The 20232-nt window shown below is 45.7% G+C and overlaps 1 protein-coding gene across 1 annotated transcript; it reads right to left on the reverse strand.

The window, feature by feature from the left end:
* Positions 1–2226: 2226 nt before the first annotated feature.
* Positions 2227–16289, reverse strand: alp3 (alkaline phosphatase 3). Its single transcript, XM_041877120.1, has 11 exons — positions 16197–16289; positions 14877–14993; positions 14552–14667; positions 10629–10803; positions 9623–9795; positions 8724–8864; positions 8480–8549; positions 6400–6534; positions 4483–4674; positions 3420–3536; positions 2227–3254 (listed from the first exon to the last, which is right to left on the reverse strand). The coding sequence occupies exons 1-11, from the start codon at positions 16264–16266 to the stop codon at positions 2941–2943; spliced, it is 1620 nt and encodes a 539-aa protein (XP_041733054.1). The 5' UTR covers positions 16267–16289; the 3' UTR covers positions 2227–2940.
* Positions 16290–20232: the final 3943 nt, after the last annotated feature.

The raw sequence follows: 20232 nt of genomic DNA on the forward strand, positions 1-20232 counted from the left end.
CCCATGTGCAGTTGCAAACCGTAGTCTGGCTTTTTTATGGCGGTTTTGGAGAAGTGGCTTCTTCCTTGCTGAGCGGCCTTTCAGGTTATGTCGATATAGGACTCGTTTTACTGTGGACATAGATACTTTTGTACCTGTTTCCTATAGCATCTTCACAAGGTCCTTTGCTGTTGTTCTGGGATTGATTTGCACTTTTCGCTCCAAAGTACGTTCATCTCTAGGAGACAGAACGTGTCTCCTTCCTGAGCGGTATGACGGCTGCATGGTCCCATGGTGTTTATACTTGCGTACTATTGTTTGTACAGATGAACGTGGTACCTTCAGGCGTTTGGAAATTACTCCCAAGGATGAACCAGACTTGTGGAGGTCTACAAAACAAATGCAGAGGTCTTGGCTGATTTCTTTTGATTTTCCCATGATGTCAAGCAAAGAGGCGCTGAGTTTGAAGGTAGGCCTTGAAATACATCCATAGGTACACCTCCAATTGACTCAAATTTTACATTTTAGTCATTTAGCAGACGCTCTTATCCAGAGCGACTTACAGTTAGTGAGTGCATACATGTTTTTTATATTTTTTATACTGGCCCCCAGTGGGAAACGAACCCACAACCCTGGCGTTGCAAGCGCCATGCTCTACCAACTGAAATACAGGGGGCCCAAATTATGTCAATTAGCCTATCAGAAGCATCTAAAGCCATGACATCATTTTCTGGAATTTTCCAAGCTGTTTAAAGCCACAGTCAACTTAGTGTATGTAAACTTCTGACCCACTGGAATTGTGATACAGTGAATTATAAGTGAAATAATCTGTCTGTAAACAACTGTTGGAAAAATTACTTGTGTCATGCACAAAGTAGATGTCCTAACCGACTTGCCAAAACTATAGTTTGTTAACAAGAAATTTGTGGAGTGGTCGAAAAACGAGTTTTAATGACTCCAACCTAAGTGTATGTAAACTTCCGACTTCAACTGTATATACTGAGATCATGTGACAGATCATGTGACACTTAGATTGCACACAGGTGGACTTTATTTAATTAATTATGTGACTTCTGAAGTAATTGGTTGCACCAGATCTTATTTAGGGGCTTCATAGCAAAGCGGGTGTATACATATGCAAGCTCCACTTTTCCGTTATTTATTTTTTTGAAACAAGTTATATTTTTCATTTCACTTCACCAATTTGGACTATTTTGTGTATGTCCATTACATGAAATAAAAATAAAAATCAATTTAAATTACAGGTTGTAATGCAACAAAATAGGAAAAACGCCAAGGGGGATGAATACCTTTGCAAGGCACTGTAAGTGAGTCAGCCGTTCAGTCATCTGCGCCCAATGCAGCTATAGCCTTCAACATATTGTTACATGTTCTTACCTCTTTGTTGATTCATATCCATTGAATTGTGTCCATTTTCAAAATTTCTAAAAAGGGAGAAAGTGTCAAATAACAGCCATTCGCACAAATATGAAAAGATCGATGGTATCATCATAAAACAATATCATTTTAGATGATGAGAAACCTTACCTTAAATTTAGATCTTTCCATTTGTCAGTTAAGTGCCTGCACCTGCTGTCTTATCAAATCAAAATATTTCAGATGGGCAGTTTGGTTCCTGCAAGAACTAAAGAGGTTCCTTGATTAACCCAACCTCCTATGGGGTTCTTGGAAGAACCTTTTGTGGCCATATTTCAGTGCCAAAAACCCTAAGGTTCTTCAAGGAACTTTGAGGACCGAAGAACCCTTGTTGAACCCCTAATTTTTAGAGTGTAGGAGCTCGTTGTTGTTGTTTTTTCCTCTATACCTTTTTCACCCTCCTTTGAAAGCTATTGTCCTACCTGTCCAATACCTTTCACCCACCGTTGCGCAATCTGTCTCGATTTCGCAACATATCACATTTGCAGCAACCTGAAGTTATCACACACAACATGCCGCAGAGCTGTTTTCTTTGTATTGTAGCGGCACCAAAAGGCCGTATTGTGTAACAGCACCTGAGTCGAGAGAAGGCATGTTGCGCGGTGCAGAGGGGTGATGCGGTTTGAAGCCAGACGCACGAGACAGATTTGCTTAGGCTATATTGCAAATCAATGAATAGCTCAAGGATCCAACTGACTATTGTAATAGGCTTGTCTGAGATAGCAGTTGGATCATTACAATAGGAAAGGACGGCGTGGTGAATGAATGGATGTTATTTCACAATACACAGTAGGCTACACAAAACACACAAGTAGTCTACAGATTTATTTCCATTGTGGTCCTCTTATTTGCTCGACAAGTAGCCTACGCGGATGGTGGATTATACAATTACACATAAATACAATGACAGTAGTTGGAAGGGTGTCTAGAAAGGGAACGATGACCTGATGCTTTAAAAATTAGAGGGTCATGTCACTCGTAATAGCTCAACTCTGCAACAGCTGTACACAATAATTACAACAATCTGTCATTATGGGACAGAAATATGGGATCTTAAAATATTGTGCATTATTAATGACCTGCTGTAGTAATGTCATCAAACACTTGCCGCCCTCGACCCTCAATTAGCGACGTAGAAATTAGAATAGGAGATCAAACGGCTTTGGCCGCCAGGAGGGAACTAGTCATTCCCCAATCCTAATCCTTCTATGGTTTCCTCACACCACTAAATAGGCCTACAGCACTTTTCTCTGACTAACCAATGTGTTATTATTGACTCAGAGCTGAAATGAAGACAAAGTTGGCAGAATGCTCATCTTCTAGTCCATATACTTTTCATTAGCAGCAAATATATAATTTATTTAAATATAAACATATACAAATTAGAGTATTCTCATAATTTACATAATTTGACAAAATCATTTTGGTGCAGAGCACATTTCTTTGTTTAAGAGGAGTAGCAAAACAGATGGATCTCTTTCATTCTCGCTTTCTCTCCCTCCCTCCCTCTTCTCCACCAGTCTCTCAGTGCAGCAGGGCAGCCAGTAGGGCAGTGACCAGAGAGATGGAGGATACCTGGGATGGTGCACTGTTCCTATCATCATCAGTAGTAGTGACAAGGATCCTCTTGGTGTTGGTGTGTTGAGGTCTACCTTCACAGTGCCTGAGGTCCCGTCCCACACAGCCAGCGTAGGCCATGGCGTGGGCAAGGTAACTCTGCTCCTGGACCCCATGGAAGAGGTGGGCCATGGGGCCGCGGGCCAGCACCGCCACATCCTCCCCACCATGGGTCTCAGTGTCCAGGGGCACCGCAGACAGCTGCACGTAGTCCTTCGACTCTGACCAAGGTGAATAAATATGTAAATGGTGAATACATATGTGAATATTGACTGGAGAGATAAACATTCTGCAGGAGTGATATTTATCAAGAAGGTCAAAGGAGAAGGGAGGAGAGTACAGAGAGGAAAGCTATACAAGAACAGAAGATAGTTTTGGTTTCTTACTTGTGTCCACTTTACGGATGTCAGGACGCTTGTTGTCTACGACTTTGTATCCAGGGCCGTTTCCGTACATCAGGGTTGTGTAAGGCAGCATATCCTTCCCATACAGAGGAGATTTCCCTGTGAGAGGTGGGAGACACACAGCGGGATTAATCACAATTTAAAGGTCTTACACACACAGTGAGAGAGGAGTGTGTCCCGAGGGAGTTAGGGGTCGAGCAGGTTGTCTCCAGACAGATTAGATGTTAGACTTTCCAGCCCCTACTGATGAACTGCTCAGTGTTTCACTACTGCATTAATCACCAAGACCTGGGAGGCTGGACCACTGGGGAGCCACACACACACACACAGACACAGACAGAGAGAGAGACAGAGAGAGAGAGAGAGACAGAGAGAGAGCGAGAGAGAGGGCTGAACAATGGGGAGCCACAGAGAGAGAGAGGGAGAGGCGGAGGGAGGGAGGAGAGGAGAGGGAGGGAGGGAGGGAGGCCTGAACGCTGGGGAGTCTCAGAGGAAGTGATAGAGGGAGGGAGAGGTGGAAAGGGGAGGGAACGATCTAAGCTGTTTGTTTTCCTCTGTAATTGCAGGGGAGAGGAAATGTCAAAGTGCCAGTGGCGTCTCCCAGATGGAGGCTGAGGCAGTCTAGTGGAGCACACCACCACCACCTCTGATGTCATCACAGCTGTGAGGTGTGACACCTTGGGGAAGGAAGGTGCAGAGCAGAAAGGTGGGGGGAGAGGTGGCAGAATTAGGACGTCCTGTCCACAGAGGAGGGGTGTGTGTGTGTATGTAAAGGGAGGAGAAATGCCTACTGCTTCACTACATAAGAGCATTACTAAACCAATTAAACTATTGGTAATTTCATGAATTTAGCATGACCTGACCCAAACTTCTAATCATGGAACCACCAAAAACTGTTGTCCAAACATTCCTTTAATTATAAAAACACTGAAGTGCAAAAGCCCTATAATCAGAATGAGGACTAAAATAACCAACTCTAACTCTATGGGGAAAACCATCAACCATAATCCATGCAGAAAGTTGTTTCTGTGAGGTCATTGCTTACCCAGAATGCTTTGCCCTCTGAAGGGGTATCCGTTGAAGGTGAAGGCGTGGGAGTGGTCAGCTGTCACCAGGGTGAGAGTCTCCTCCTCATTGGTCAGCTCCAGGCCCTTGGCGACAGCGTTGTCAAAGGCAACCGTCTCGTGCAACGCCATGGAGGCTCTGCTGGCATGGTGGCCCTGGTCGATACGCCCACCTGACACACAGAGAGAGAAAGAGAAGGATGAAGTTACCCATAAACACTGATCTAAGATCAGTATTTTGGTGTCATCTCTAATGATTTAAGGTTAAGATTGGGGGAAGGTAAGCTGACCCTAGGTCTGTGTGTAAGGGACAAGGAGCCACTGTGTGATGAAAGGAGTCAGGCGCAGGTGGGTAATCACCGAATACAGCGTATATTCGTTTGTTGACACACAAATGCGCTCAAATAGCAATCAACGAAACAGGCACAGGGGAAACTCTCATCCCTGGCAAATACACTGAAACGGTAGAATCCAATAATACATAGGCACAGGGGAAAATTCTACCCTGGCAACAACAAGGTAAGTGTAGCTCAACCGAGCTACACACAGCTCACTACAAACAATCACCCACACAGACAAGGAAGCAGAGGGAACACTTATACAATGACTAATGAGGGATAAGGACCAGGTGTGTGTGATTGATAAGACAAGACAAATGGAGTGATGATAAATGGATCGGCAGTAGCTAGTAAGCCGGTGACGTCGAACGCCAAAACCTGCCCGAACAAGGAGGGGAGGCAGCCTCGGCGGAAGTCGTGACACACTGGCTCCTGGTATTCAAATAAAAACAACACTAATAACATTGGAATAATGTTGAAATAAAGTTGAAATGACACTACTACACGTGTAACTTAGCCAATTAAAACCAACCTAGCTCCTGCTCTCCTCTCATCAGTGCAGTCAGAAAGTGGAGAGGAGTTGGGCTAATATGTTGGGTCCCCAGGGAGCAGGAGGAGAGGGTACAGTGCACCATATGCCCAGCTCTATTTAAAGCCTGCTGCTATGTGTTATTTAAAACCCATTGTTGTAGATGCAAGACGCTCAACAGCACAATCAGGTCCCAGGGTGGTGCCTCAGATTAAAGGTAGGATGGATGAGGGCCTGGGTCCAAGAGCCACCGCTGTGGAACAGTAATATGTCGCATCACAACATAATGTTCCCCCTCCTCTGTGATGAGGTGTGAATGACAGAGTCAGGCGCAGGAGGTAAAACACTGAAATCAAAAGTTTATTCAGTGTACAATACTGTAGCGCATATAGCGACAGAACAAAACTAGCACAAGGGAAAATCAACCTTGGCTGCATACAAGTAAAGAGTAGCTCAACCGAGCTACCCACTCTCACAACAAACAATCACTCACAAAGGACAAGGGGGCAGAGGGAACACTTATACACAGGCTAATGAGGGAATGAGTCCCAGGTGTGTGTGATTGACAAGACAAGACAAGTGGAGTGATGATAAATGGAGCGGTAGTGGCTAGTAAGCCGGTGACGACGAACGCCGAAACCTGCTCGAGCAAGGAGGAGGGGCAGCTTCGGCTGAATTCGTGACGTCCTCACACTGTGGCAAACACATGCAGGTACATGCAGATCCTACTACAGTCTGCAGATACATGTAGTGCACTGCAGTCCCTAACCGTCTTGCTGAGAGGCACACATAGCATCAGAACAGCAACTAACTAACCTCTATATTGACTCAAGATTCAAAAATACGGGTACACACACATTGAAACCAATGCATCTTGGTGTTCAATTATATAAGCAAGTGGTGTGATTATTCGATCAATAGATTGATTATATTTTAACAAACAACCGTGCACCTATTTTAAGGAGAAACCCGTTGGGATTTGGTTAATGGATGGATTCTTTGACTGACAGCTTGGTTAACCCTTTGCTCACCTTCAACCAGGAGGAAGAATCCCTTGGGGTTTTTGCTGAGGATGCGGATGGCCTTTTCTGTGGTCTCAGCGATGGACGGGTCCATGGTGGGGTCTCTCTCCACGTCGAAGCGCAGGTCACCAGGCTCAAACAGGGCTGCAGGGAACAGGGTTGATCAGGTAAGGTAAGAAAATAAAAAAGTTGTAGAGCGTAATCAATACGCTTCAGCCGGTAAAAATGTTATGTGTGATAAAATGGGTCAGTATCATCTTAGTCAATGTTCACAATACATATACAGTGGGGAGAACAAGTATTTGATACACTGCCGATTTTGCAGGTTTTCCTACTTACAAAGCATGTAGAGGTCTGTAATTTTTATCATAGGTACACTTCAACTGTGAGAGACAGAATCTAAAACAAAAATCCAGAAAATCACATTGTATGATTTTTAAGTAATTAATTTGCATTTTATTGCATGACATAAGTATTTGATACATCAGAAAAGCAGAACTTAATATTTGGTACAGAAACCTTTGTTTGCAATTACAGAGATCATACGTTTCCTGTAGGTCTTGACCAGGTTTGCACACACTGCAGCAGGGATTTTGGCCCACTCCTCCATACAGACCTTCTCCAGATCCTTCAGGTTTCGGGGCTGTCGCTGGGCGATACGGACTTTCAGCTCCCTCCAAAGATTTTCTATTGGGTTCAGGTCTGGAGACTGGCTAGGCCACTCCAGGACCTTGAGATGCTTCTTACGTAGCCACTCCTTAGTTGCCCTGGCTGTGTGTTTCGGGTCGTTGTCATGCTGGAAGACCCAGCCACGACCCATCTTCAATGCTCTTACTGAGGGAAGGAGGTTGTTGGCCAAGATCTCGCGATACATGGCCCCATCCATCCTCCCCTCAATACGGTGCAGTCGTCCTGTCCCCTTTGCAGAAAAGCATCCCCAAAGAATGATGTTTCCACCTCCATGCTTCACGGTTGGGATGGTGTTCTTGGGGTTGTACTCATCCTTCTTCTTCCTCCAAACACGGCGAGTGGAGTTTAGACCAAAAAGCTCTATTTTTGTCTCATCAGACCACATGACCTTCTCCCATTTCTCCTTTGGATCATCCAGATGGTCATTGGCAAACTTCAGATGGGCCTGGACATGCGCTGGCTTGAGCAGGGGGACCTTGCGTGCGCTGCAGGATTTTAATCCATGACGGCGTAGTGTGTTACTAATGGTTTTCTTTGAGACTGTGGTCCCAGCTCTCTTCAGGTCATTGACCAGGTCCTGCCGTGTAGTTCTGGGCTGATCCCTCACCTTCCTCATGATCTTTGATGCCCCACAAGGTGAAATCTTGCATGGAGCCCCAGACCGAGGGTGATTGACCGTCATCTTGAACTTCTTCCATTTTCTAATAATTGCGCCAACAGTTGTTGCCTTCTCACCAAGCTGCTTGCCTATTGTCCTGTAGCCCATCCCAGCCTTGTGCAGGTCTACAATTTTATCCCTGATGTCCTTAACACGGCTCTCTGGTCTTGGCCATTGTGGAGAGGTTGGAGTCTGTTTGATTGAGTGTGTGGACAGGTGTCTTTTATACAGGTAACGAGTTCAAACAGGTGCAGTTAATACAGGTAATGAGTGGAGAACAGGAGGGCTTCTTAAAGAAAAACTAACAGGTCTGTGAGAGCCGGAATTCTTACTGGTTGGTTGGTGATCAAATACTTATGTCATGCAATAAAATGGAAATTAATTACTTAAAAATCATACAATGTGATTTTTTGGATTTTTGTTTTAGATTCCGTCTCTCACAGTTGAAGTGTACCTATGATAAAAATTACAGACCTCTACATGCTTTGTAAGTAGGAAAACCTGCAAAATCGGCAGTGTATCAAATACTTGTTCTCCCCACTGTATGTAGGCTAAGTGATGTAAGAATAGATAAGGCAGGATCAGGTACTCTATTGCAAAGTGTAAGAAAGTGAAACAACCAAGGACACCCCAGTGTCTATTGATATACAGGAAACATCAGCAGTAATGTTTGTTGTGACCTTCAAATACCCAACTTTCCAGAATACACAGAAGAATTGACCGAATACTACAATCTTTTACCCATAAGGTAGTCAGTGGTGTCAGGGTCCACAGCGTCAAAGTCAGTCCTGTTCCACACGTAACGAGCCACCTGTCACACACACAGGCAAGCAGGCAGACAGACAGACAGACAGGCAGGCAGACATACAGACAGAGAAGGAGAGAGAGAGGGGCAGTCTGAATACACGTCTTTGGGCAAATTTGTGCCTGAATTAACCAATGTTGTGTGTCAATTTATTGTTCCACTGTTTTTTTCTCTCTCTACCTTTCCGACTTTCATCTTCTGCCACTCAGAGATGAGGTGGCGTCCGTCCTGTCTCTTGCCACTGGAGGCCATGTCTCGGGGGTACTCTGGGTCCCAGGTGCCCTTAGGGGTCATGTACTTCCTCCCCCCGCCGATGATCACCTGGAGACGGACACATCATTCATGTTCATGGTCAGGGTTGATATTTAATAACAATAACAACTGTGAGGCGATCAGCTTGCTCCCAACCAGATAACTATAACTCTCTGGGTCAATGGAGAAGCTGAGAGGCCATGAATAACAATAACTCTTTGGGTCAATAGAGGAGCTTAGAGTTATTGTTATTCATGGTCTCTCAGCTCCTCTATTGACCCAGAGAGTTATTGTTATTCATGGACTCACAGCTCCTCTGTTGACCCATTGAGACCATGAATAACAATAACTCTCTGGGTCAATAGAGGAGCTGAGAGCCCATGAATAACAATAACTCTCTGGGTCAATAGAGGAGCTGAGAGCCCATGAATAACAATAACTCTCTGGGTCAATAGAGGAGCTGAGAGTCCATGAATAACAATAACTCTCTGGGTCAATAGAGGAGCTGAGAGCCCATGAATAACAATAACTATCTGGGTCAATAGAGGAGCTGAGAGCCCATGAATAATAATAACTCTCTGGGTCAATAGAGGAGCTGAGATCTAATGAATAACGATAACTCTCTGGGTCAATAGAGGGGTTCTGACTGCTCACATCAATGTCAGTGTTGTTGAGGAGCTGAGAGGGCATGAATAACAATAACTCTCTGGGTCAATAAAGGAGCTGAGAGCCCATGAATAACGATAACTCTCTGGGTCAATAGAGGAACTTAGAGGACATGAATAACAATAACTATCTGGGTCAATAGAGGGGTTCTGACTGCTCACATCAATGTCAGTGTTGTTGAGGAGCTGAGAGGCGATGTCTGTGCATCCTTCTTTCTTGGCGGAGGCGGGCACGTCTGCATCGCTGTACCACTTCCTGCTGGCACTGTGGGCATAGGTTGCGGCAGGAGTGGCATGCTGGACCCGCGTTGTCGTGACGATGCCAACGGATTTACCTAGGAGGGAATGAGGGTGGGAAGGAGGAAGAGTGAGAGGTAAGGAAAGAAGAAAGGTGGGAGAGGAGGAAATCAGGAAGGAAGGAGGGAGGGAGAGGGTCAGGGAGAAAGTTTTCCGTCAAACTTTGTTGACTATCAAAATACTCTACCTTGGTTTGAATACTAACTGTATATTTAATGTGTGATATAGCCATGTGGCTGTGTTTGTGTGTCAGCTATCACATTATACGGCATTGAAATTAGAATATTTACAGTTACTATGCGCATAGCAAGCAATTCATCAGTTTTACTGCTGCTGGAAGCGCTTTCTATATTGCTCTCTCTATCAAACACACGGTTGCTTTTGAGTTCTCTCTCGCTCTCTCTCTGAAAGGATATCAGTTTTCTTTGTAGGGGTCAGGGCTGTGGAGTTATGATATATTTATGGTTGGTGATAAGGGCACATGATAACAGTCAAGGTAACATTCACCTGCCTCCATCAGCAGCACAGTATTACACCAGACCACAACACCTGATCACCAGAGAAGCCAGAGGGCCCAGACTCCAGCTATCGAGGGTGCTGATCGACACAACTGAACATCTAGCCAACTGTTATCTCTCATGTTTATTTGTGCTTTGTATCGGTATCTAACACCCACCTGATTATATAACCTGTCCAGGACAAACTCTGGACCCTAGTTATCGGCTGTAAGGTTTTCCTAATAAGTCAACTGGATCAGGACAAACTCTGGACCCTAGTTATCGGCTGTAAGGTTTTCCTGGTAAGTCAACTGGATCAGGACAAACTCGGGGCCCTAGTGATGTGGGAAGTTGGACAGAGATATGGTTCCTACCAGCATCTTTGGCCCACTTGAGAATGGAGGTGACCTCGTTGCCCTTCTGGGTCTTGCAGATTCCGTTGCGTGCAGCAGCGTTCACCCCGACCGTGTTCAGGTTGGTCTTAACACCACAGAGGTAGGCTGTGGCTGTGGATGAACTGTCAGGGATCTGGAAGTCAACACTGTACGTCTGCAGACAGACAGTACATGCAGACATTAAGGGATAGAAAGGAATACACATTAATAAACTACACACCTGCATCAGGACATCAAAAATCAATGCATGAGTACACAGGACACATATGTACGCATGAGCTTGCACCTCATACATACACTACCGTTCAAAAGTTTGGGGTCACTTAGAAATGTCCTTGTTTTCAAAAGAAAATGTATTATTTTGTCCATTAAAATAACTTCAAATTGATCAGAAATACAGTGTAGACATTGTTAATGTTGTAAATGGCTATTGTAGCTGGAAACGGCTGATTTTTAATGGAATATCTACATAGGCGTACAGAGGCCCATTATCAGCAACCATCAGTCCTGTGTTCCAATGGCACGTTGTGTTTGCTAATCCAAGTTTATAATTTTAAAAAGGCTAATTGAGACATTAGAAAACCCTTCTGCAATTATGTTAGCACAGCTGAAAACTGTTGTGCTGATTAAAGAAGCAATAAAACTGGCCTTCTTGAGACTAGTTGAGTATCTGGAACATCAGCAATTGTGGGTTCGATTACAGGCTCAAAATGGCCAGAAACAAATAACTTTCTTCTGAAACTCGTCAGTCTATTCTTGTTCTGAGAAATGAAGGCTATTCTATGCGAGAAATTGCCAAGAAACTGAAGATCTCGTACAACTCTGGGTACTACTCCCGTCACAGAACAGCGCAAACTGGCTCTAACCAGAATAGAAAGAGGAGTGGGAGGCCCTGGTGCACAACTGAGCAAGAGGACAAATACATTAGAATGTCTAGTTTGAGAAACAGACGCCTCACAGGTCCTCAACTGGCAGCTTCATTAAATAGTACCAGCAAAACACCAGTCTCAACGTCAACAGTGAAGAGGCGACTCCGGGATGCTGACCTTCTAGGCAGAGTTGCAAAGAAAAAGCCATATCTCAGACTGCCCATCTTAATCTTTTATTTTTATTGGCCAGTCTGGCTTTTTCTTCGCAACTCTGCCTAGAAGGTCAGCATCCTGGAGTCGCCTCTTCACTGTTGACGTTGAGACTGGTGTGAAGAGAGTTGTACACAGCGTTGTACGAGATCTTCAGTTTCTTGGCAATTTCTCGCATGGAATAGCCTTCATTTCTCAGAACAAGAACAGATTGACGAGTTTTAGAAGAAAGTTATTTGTTTCTGGCCATTTTGATTCTGTAATCGAACCCACAATTGCTGATGCTCCAGATACTTGTCACGCTCGTTGATTGACGACTCGGACCAAGGTGCAGCGTGGTAGGCGAACATTATAATTTATTAACTGAATACAGATCAAACAACAAAATACAAACGAACGTAAAGTTCTGCAGGCTACACAGCTACTAACCAGAAACAAGATCCCACATACTAAGGTGGGAAAAAGGCTGCCTAAGTATGATCCTCAATCAGAGACAACGATCGACAGCTGCCTCTGATTGGGAACCACACCCGGCCAACAAAGAAATAGAAAACCTAGAATGGACACCGAAATCACACCGGTGATTTGGGCGTGACAGTACCCCCCAAAGGTGCGGACTCCGGCCGCAACAACCTGACTCATTAGGGGAGGGTCCGGGTGGGCATCTAGCCTCGGTGGCGGCTCCGGGTGCGACATAGGTATTAACCTCGTCTCCCTTCCTGCCTCCCCGTTGCACACCCGGTCCGTTCTGGACCCCGGCGCGATGCTTCCCCTCTCAGTCCTCCCACAATGCACCAAACCCTGTCCGAACCCTGGTGTGGGAGCCCTCGACCCTGGAGAGGGGCTGATGTCTGGTCCCGGCCCAGCAGTCCTCCCGTGATGCACCAAGCCCTGTCTGGACCCTGGTGTGGGAGCCCTCGACCCCGGAGAGGGGCCGACATCTGGTTCCGGCCCGGCAGTCCTCTCGCGATACACCAAGCCCTGTCTGGACCCTAGTGTGGGAGACCCCAACCCTGGAGAGGGGTTGACATCTGGCTCCGGCTCAGACCTCGGTGGAGCGGATGGCTACGGCATGGGGGAAGAGCAGATAACCGGAGCTGGACTAGACACTGGTGGAGCGGACTGCTCCCGCACTGGAGTGGAGCAGCTAACCGGAGCTGGACTTGGCACCGGTGGAGCGGACTACTCTGGCACTGGAGTGGAGCCGCTGACCGGAGCTGAACTGGACCCCGGTGGAGCGGACTATTCTGGCACCGGACTGGAGCAGCTGACCGGAGCTGGACTAGGCACCGGTGGAGCGGACTATTCTGGCACCGGACTGGAGCAGAGGACCCTCGCTGGATGTCGGGTGCGTGGCGCTGGAACGGGCCGTACCGGACTGGGGACACGCACCACTGGTTTGGTGCGAGGAGCAGGCACGGGCCGTACCAGACTGGAGACACGCACCACTGGTCTGGTGCGAGGAGCAGGCACGGGCCGTACCGGGCTGGGGACACGCACCACTGGTTTGGTGCGAGGAGCAGGCACAACCCGTCCTGGCTGGACGCTCACTTTAGCCCGGCAAGTGCGGGGCGCGGGCACCAAGCGCACCGGGTTGTGAATGCGCACTGGAGACACAGTGCGTATCACCGCATAACAGGGTGCCTGAACGGTCCCACGCTCCTTAACGCGAGTGCAGGGAGTTGGCTCTGGTCTGAAACCTGGCTCCGCCAACCTCTGCTCTAAGGACTGAGCTCTCTGCTGCTGGAGGGTTAACACCTCTCTCAGCTCCTCCTGTTGCCTGGCCAGCTCCTCTCTCAGTGCATCCACTGACTCCTTATCCCTGTGGGCCTCCTGCAGCGCCTCCCTCTGAAGGGAGATCTCCTGCTCCCTCTTAGCTATCAGCCCCCGTAAGGTGGTGGTCTCCTCTCTCAGAGTGCTGAGCTGCAGGTCTTGGAGGGCCTCTATCATAGCGGCCTCCTCCTCCTCCACAGTCAGCCCTTTCAGGGTCTCCTGCTGCTTCGCCAACCACCCCGTGTGCCCCAGCATGTCTGCTCCTCCTGGCCACGCTGCTTGGTCCGTTTGTGGTGGGATCTTCTGTCACGCTCGTTGATTGACGGCTCGGACCAAGGTGCAGCGTGGTAGGCGAACATTATAATTTATTAGCTGAACACAGATCAAACAACAAAATACAAACAAACGTAAAGTTCTGCAGGCTACACAGCTACTAACCAGAAACAAGATCCCACAAACTAAGGTGGGAAAAAGGCTGCCTAAGTATGATCCCCAATCAGAGACAACGATCGACAGCTGCCTCTGATTGGGAACCACACCCGGCCAACAAAGAAATAGAAAACCTAGAATGGACACCCAAATCACATCGTGACCTAACCAACTAGAGAATAAAAGGGATCTCCAAGGTCAGGGCGTGACAATACTCAACTAGTATCAAGCACAACAGTTTTCAGCTGTGCTAACATAATTGCAAAATGGTTTTCTAATGATCAATTAGCCTTTTAAAATGATAAACTTGGATTAGCAAACACAACGTGCCATTGGAACACAGGACTGATGGTTGCTGATAATGGGCCTCTGTACGCCTATGTAGATATTCCATTAAAAATCAGCCGTTTCCAGCTACAATAGCCATTTACAACATTAACAATGTCTACACTGTATTTCTGATCAATTTTATGTTATTTTAATGGACAGAAAAATAGCTTTTCTTTCAAAAACAAGGACATTTCTAAGTGACCCAAAACTTTTGAACGGTAGTATACATCATTATACACATCAATACACAACAGACGCAATCTCTTCCTCTGTGTGTGTGTGTGTGTGTACCTTGAGGAGGCCCGCATGGGGGAAAGTGTCCATGGTCATCACTGTCTCCTCTCCAGACTGGTTGTGCATCTGGCCCTTGAGGATTCGAGCTGCTGTGATGGTGGTAATGCCCATACCTTGGGGAGAATGGCACAGAGAAATACTCTGGGGTTGAACTGCACTGTAACTGGTGAATTAGAATAGGCTGGAAAAGGAGGCTTCGAATGAGTTTTACTCAATATATTTGTTATGTACGATTTGTGTACGTTTAATACATTTTTGTAATGTTCATATTTACATCGCTTACACCACTGATGTGAGGTTTGGACGGTGATTGGTCACTCACCGTCACCCAGGAAGAGCATGATGTTTTTGGCCACATTGGTGTTCAATTTCCTGTTCAGCGCCGCCTGCAAAGCCTTGGCACCCTGGACCCTCCAGAACTCTGGGTTCTCCTCCTCAACTGGGGCAGGGACACACACTTATCTAAAACATACTTATCTAAAACACACTTATCAAAAACACACTTATCTGAACTCCTCTAGCTCTCAACACTTTTCAAACATTTCAGCAATGTACAAATACAAATGTTTTCACTTCTGTAATATTTTATATAATCTACTTTGAGCGGACTTTGAGAGAGTGTGTGAAGAGAGAGATCAGAGGGGATAGAGATGAACACCCTATGGACTGGTCTTTGGTCAGGCTCCAGGAGCCATATAGTGTAGACTATCATACTTCACTAGCCTGGCCTTTTATCTCCTCCAACTAAACATACTGTAGATAGGAGGCTACAGTAACATACTGTAGATAGGAGGCTACAGTAACATACTGTAGATAGGAGGCTACAGTAACATACTATAGATAGGAGGCTACAGAAACATACTATAGATAGGAGGCTACAGTAACATACTGTAGATAGGAGGCTACAGTAACATACTGTAGATAGGAGGCTACAGTAACATACTATAGATAGGAGGCTACAGTAACATAGTGTAGATAGGAGGCTACAGAAACATACTGTAGATAGGGGCTACAGTAACATACTGTAGATAGGAGGCTACAGTAATATACTATAGATAGGAGGCTACAGTAACATACTATAGATAGGAGGCTACAGTAACATACTGTAGATAGGAGGCTACAGTAACATACTGTAGATAGGAGGCTACAGTAACATACTATAGATAGGAGGCTACAGACAGGGCTTCAGTTACATAATGTAATGGGTTTCAATCAGGACTGCATATAGTAGTTGTTTCCTACTTTGTTGTTTTGGCAGATTCAGGAGAACTTGTGTAGCAAAGTGAGAGAGGAGGATGAACAGAGGAGTGAGAGAAGAGAGAGAGGGCATTAAGAGTTTAGAAGTTTAAGACAAGAGAGAGGAGATCAAGCAGAGGGAAGAGTAGGAGAAGAACGAGATCAAGTGAGAGAGAGAGTATGAGGATGGAGTGAGGAGATATGTTTGTGAAAGGAGAGAGAGAAGGTTTGAGAGGAGAGAAGAAGGAAAGTAGAAACCAATGAAAATAGTGAATATAATGACAAACACAACACAGAAGAAAGTAACAGTGGTTGTCTAGAAGTAAGTTGATGAGAAGAGAAGGAGAAGAGCTAAGTCAGGTCAGGTGACCATCCACAGTAAAGGTGTGTCAGGTGGGTCTCTTACCTTTGGCGGTGGTTGAACCCAAAACCTCCAGCAGACACAGGGCCACGATGGACAGTTTCAGAGTTTCCATGACGATGTCTAAAGAGAGGACAGTTCTTCTCTCTGATCACCCCTCAGAGAAACAGAGGAATATTTTCCAGCCCTCCCCAGCCACAATAATTTGTAATGGCAGGTCATAAAACTGACTGATAGTGACCATAGGCCACACACCATTTAGTATCTTTGGGATCTCCCCATGGATTCTGTCCAAACCGTGGTTGGCACCTTCAGCAATAGACCCACCGAACGAAAATATATCAAATGTAGAGACCGAGAACCAACACCTGTGGTGACTGACAACCAACACCAGTGTGTTCTCACAAGCAGACACAAGTAATTAAGACTAAATGAGACACACACACACACCACATTTTCTCTGTGATTTCATGGCCTTTCCACTAGAAAGACTGAAGTCAAGCACATTACACTCTCTACACCTATTTGAAAATACAGGTGCATAAAACACCTGATCTCCCACAGATTAAAACACCTACTCAGGCATTATTAGATTGCTTTTATGAATCACTTTATTGATGAACAGACTGTAGCAGATGATCAAAGGCACACTAACAGGGAATGTGTGGGAACAGAGCATCCACTAAACACACTATAAACACTGACCTCGGATCTGCTAATACAATCGGGAACAAACACACACACAAATCATAAATGGGATAATAAATGAGTAGATCATTAATAACACAGTAGACTGGGGGATAAAGGACTCATGATGACTTACGTAATAGAGTCCAATGGACTGCATGGATGAAGGGCTCTCCTCTGGGGGAAAGCTGCAAACACACACAACAGTTAATCATGTATGCATATAATTACGACAACTTGATTTTTTACATATACTCCCACACACTCTCACTACACAGACTTTCAACATGACACGTCTTAACACTCAAATCACACACACTCATTTATGAACGTACACGCAGAGAGCAACAGCATCAAACCCTGAGTAGTGTGAGTAGTGATAACAGCGGTGGTGAGGGTGGTGGTGAGGGTGAGGGCAGGGTGTGTTGGCGCTGTGTTACTGCGGGGGGATTTACAGCGAGTGGCATGCGGGCCCAGGCAGGAGGCATGTGCCATCACGTGGGCAATGTAGGTGTTATCTTTAGTGCCTGTGAGGAGGTGTGCCAACCGGTCCTTGGAATACACTGCCACTGATTGACTGATTGAATGATGGAGTGACTGAATCATTGGTTGGTTGACTGACTGATTGAGTGACTGAATCATTGGTTGGTTGACTGACTGATTGAGTGACTGACTAGCTGGTTGGTTGACTGACTGACTAGCTGGTGCTTACCCTTCACCAGTATGAGCCTTGGGTTTTCTGTTGAGGATGCTGCCTCCCCCATGCCTGGAATAGACAGCTCCATGCTGGGGTCCCTGTACAGCTCAAAACTCATGTCCTTGGGAGCAGACAGCCCTGCAATACACAGGCAGAGGTGTTATGCACTCACATCTCCAATAATGTGCAGTCACATAGATGGTGAGATGGCTCCCTCTAGTGATTATGAAAGCAATGAACAAACCTGAATCAGCTGTGTAGTGCTAGGGTAAAAACCAAAACGTGCACCCAGGGGGGGACCACAGGACAGTTTGGGAAACCCTGGCCTAGGGAATAGGATGCCATTTGGGACACAGAGAGTCTTCCCCAGTGCCTCATATACTGTACTGCCCTATTAGGCCTCTTTAGCTTATCTGTTGGTTAGCCGTCTTTGAAAACTGGGAGGAACCTGTTGATTGTGAAGGATAAAAGGAGGCTAAAGATAAGACCATGACAGTAACTGAAGGATCAACATGTCAGCAGGGGAGAGAATGGTTCCTGTAACAGTCAGGCGAGATAAGCCAATAACAGAGGTAAAATACAAAATGTTCACCGGGATAAGGTTACAGCGGTGTAAAATTACAGTGAGTACATACATGAAAGAGACCTCTGTTGTCTTCATTATAGGTAGAGTATTGAAGAAGGCATGAGGTTGAACGTTGTCTTCATAAGTAGTGTATTGAAGAAGGCACGAGGTTGAACGTTGTCTTCATAAGTAGTGTATTGAAGAGGGCACGAGGTTGAATGTCTTCATTATAAGTAGTGTATTGAAGAGGGCACGAGGTTGAATGTCTTCATTATAAGTAGTGTATTGAAGAGGGCACGAGGTTGAATGTCTTCATTATAAGTAGTGTATTGAAGAGGGCACGAGGTTGAATGTCTTCATTATAAGTAGTGTATTGAAGAGGGCACGAGGTTGAATGTCTTCATTATAAGTAGTGTATTGAAGAGGGCACGAGGTTGAATGTCTTCATTATAAGTAGTGTATTGAAGAGGGCACGAGGTTGAATGTCTTCATTATAAGTAGTGTATTGAAGAGGGCACGAGGTTGAATGTCTTCATTATAAGTAGTGTATTGAAGAGGGCACGAGGTTGAATGTTGTCTGCATAAGTTGTGCATTGAAGAGGGCGTAAGGTTGAATGTCATCATTATAGGTAGTGTATTGAAGTGTGTGAGATTGAATGTTTTCTAGGGAATCTGGCTCTAAGAGCTGCCAACTCTGCTGTCAACTATCTGGAGTGGTCAAAGGGTTAACAGAATGAACAGGATTAAATATAGAGCGGCCAGGGAGGATTTCCCCCTTCATTACCATTCAGAACATTTTCTATCAAGGGGACAGACAAGGTAGAGGAAGGATTTCTGTTTATCACAGAAGACAACATTCAACTATTTCACGAGGAGGCCTTTTGATCATCAAATTAAAAGGCAAAAAATTAAGTGGAGAGGAAGAGTTTTTTGAGTGCGTTGTAGGAGGATGAAAAGGTGCTGCTGCAGTGTAAGCCTCTATGTCAGGGATGTTATGGACCATCTGGTAGGCCAAGTCAGTACAGATTTACCTGAGAGGAGGAGAGTACTGGACATAAGGTCAGACAGGGGGGATAAGAGACCTGAGAGGAGGAGAGTACTGGACATAAGATCAGACAGGGCGGGATAGAGGGATGAGAGACCTGAGAGGAGGAGAGTACTGGACATAAGATCAGACAGGAAGGGATAGAGGGATGAGAGACCTGAGAGGAGGGGAGTACTGGACATAAGGTCAGACAGGAAGGGATAAGAGACCTGAGAGGAGGAGAGTACTGGACATAAGGTCAGACAGGGGGGATAAGAGACCTGAGAGGAGGAGAGTACTGGACATAAGATCAGACAGGAAGGGATAGAGGGATGAGAGACCTGAGAGGAGGAGAGTACTGGACATAAGGTCAGACAGGAAGGGATAAGAGACCTGAGAGGGGAGTACTGACAGGTCAGACAGGGGGATAGAGGGATGAGAGTAGGGAAAGGAGAGAAAGAGAGAGACCGACAGAAGCACAGCGTGTAGAACTTTAGCTCTATCAATCTTGCTCGTAGTTAGATCCAAGATATGCTCAAAGTTGGAGGTTGTAGTTTGAGTGAGTTTGTTACTTAGGACAGTCATGGCGGGATGTGTGTAGTGTGTAGTGGTTGGACAGTACCTGCATCTTTGACCCAGCGCAGTATGGAGGTGACCTTGTTGCCCTTGGTGGCGTTACACTGTTCACAGACAGCCTTGGCACTCAGCCCTCCCAGGAACTTGTTGGTCTGTGACCGCCACCTTTTCCACCGCGGTCATCAGACAGACCCATTACTAACTACGATATGAGAATGCTTGAATCTTAACTTTGTTTTAATGATTGTGTTCAGTAAACCTAAATCTCAAAACCTCTACCTACCAATATATCCAAAACTACAGCCCCATCCCATTAACCAGGTACTCCTCACAAACAGAACTGAAAAGGAGCCCGAATTGTGATAAAATGGAGATCAAATATAGTGTGTTACACCCATATAAGTAGTGAGGACTAGGATGAGGAGTGCTCAGAGCACACACAAAAGGTGAATAGGTTGAGTACAGGGGGCCTGAAACATCTCTACTATCATGACTGACCTGTAACATTGGTCAGACTTTACAAATCTGTTGT

The sequence above is a fragment of the Coregonus clupeaformis genome, chromosome 5 (assembly GCF_020615455.1).
Source record: "Coregonus clupeaformis isolate EN_2021a chromosome 5, ASM2061545v1, whole genome shotgun sequence".
Lineage (NCBI taxonomy): Eukaryota > Metazoa > Chordata > Actinopteri > Salmoniformes > Salmonidae > Coregonus > Coregonus clupeaformis.

Excerpts from the sequence above, each read along its gene's own strand:
- alp3 (XM_041877120.1), bottom strand. The coding sequence starts at position 16,266 with ATGGAAACTCTGAAACTGTCCATCGTGGCCCTGTGTCTGCTGGAGGTT. Across the intron at positions 14,994-16,196 it reads GGGTTCAACCACCGCCAAAG|TTGAGGAGGAGAACCCAGAG; the intron begins GTAAGAGACCCA and ends TCCCTGCCCCAG. Across the intron at positions 8,865-9,622 it reads TCAACAACACTGACATTGAT|GTGATCATCGGCGGGGGGAG; the intron begins GTGAGCAGTCAG and ends GTCCGTCTCCAG.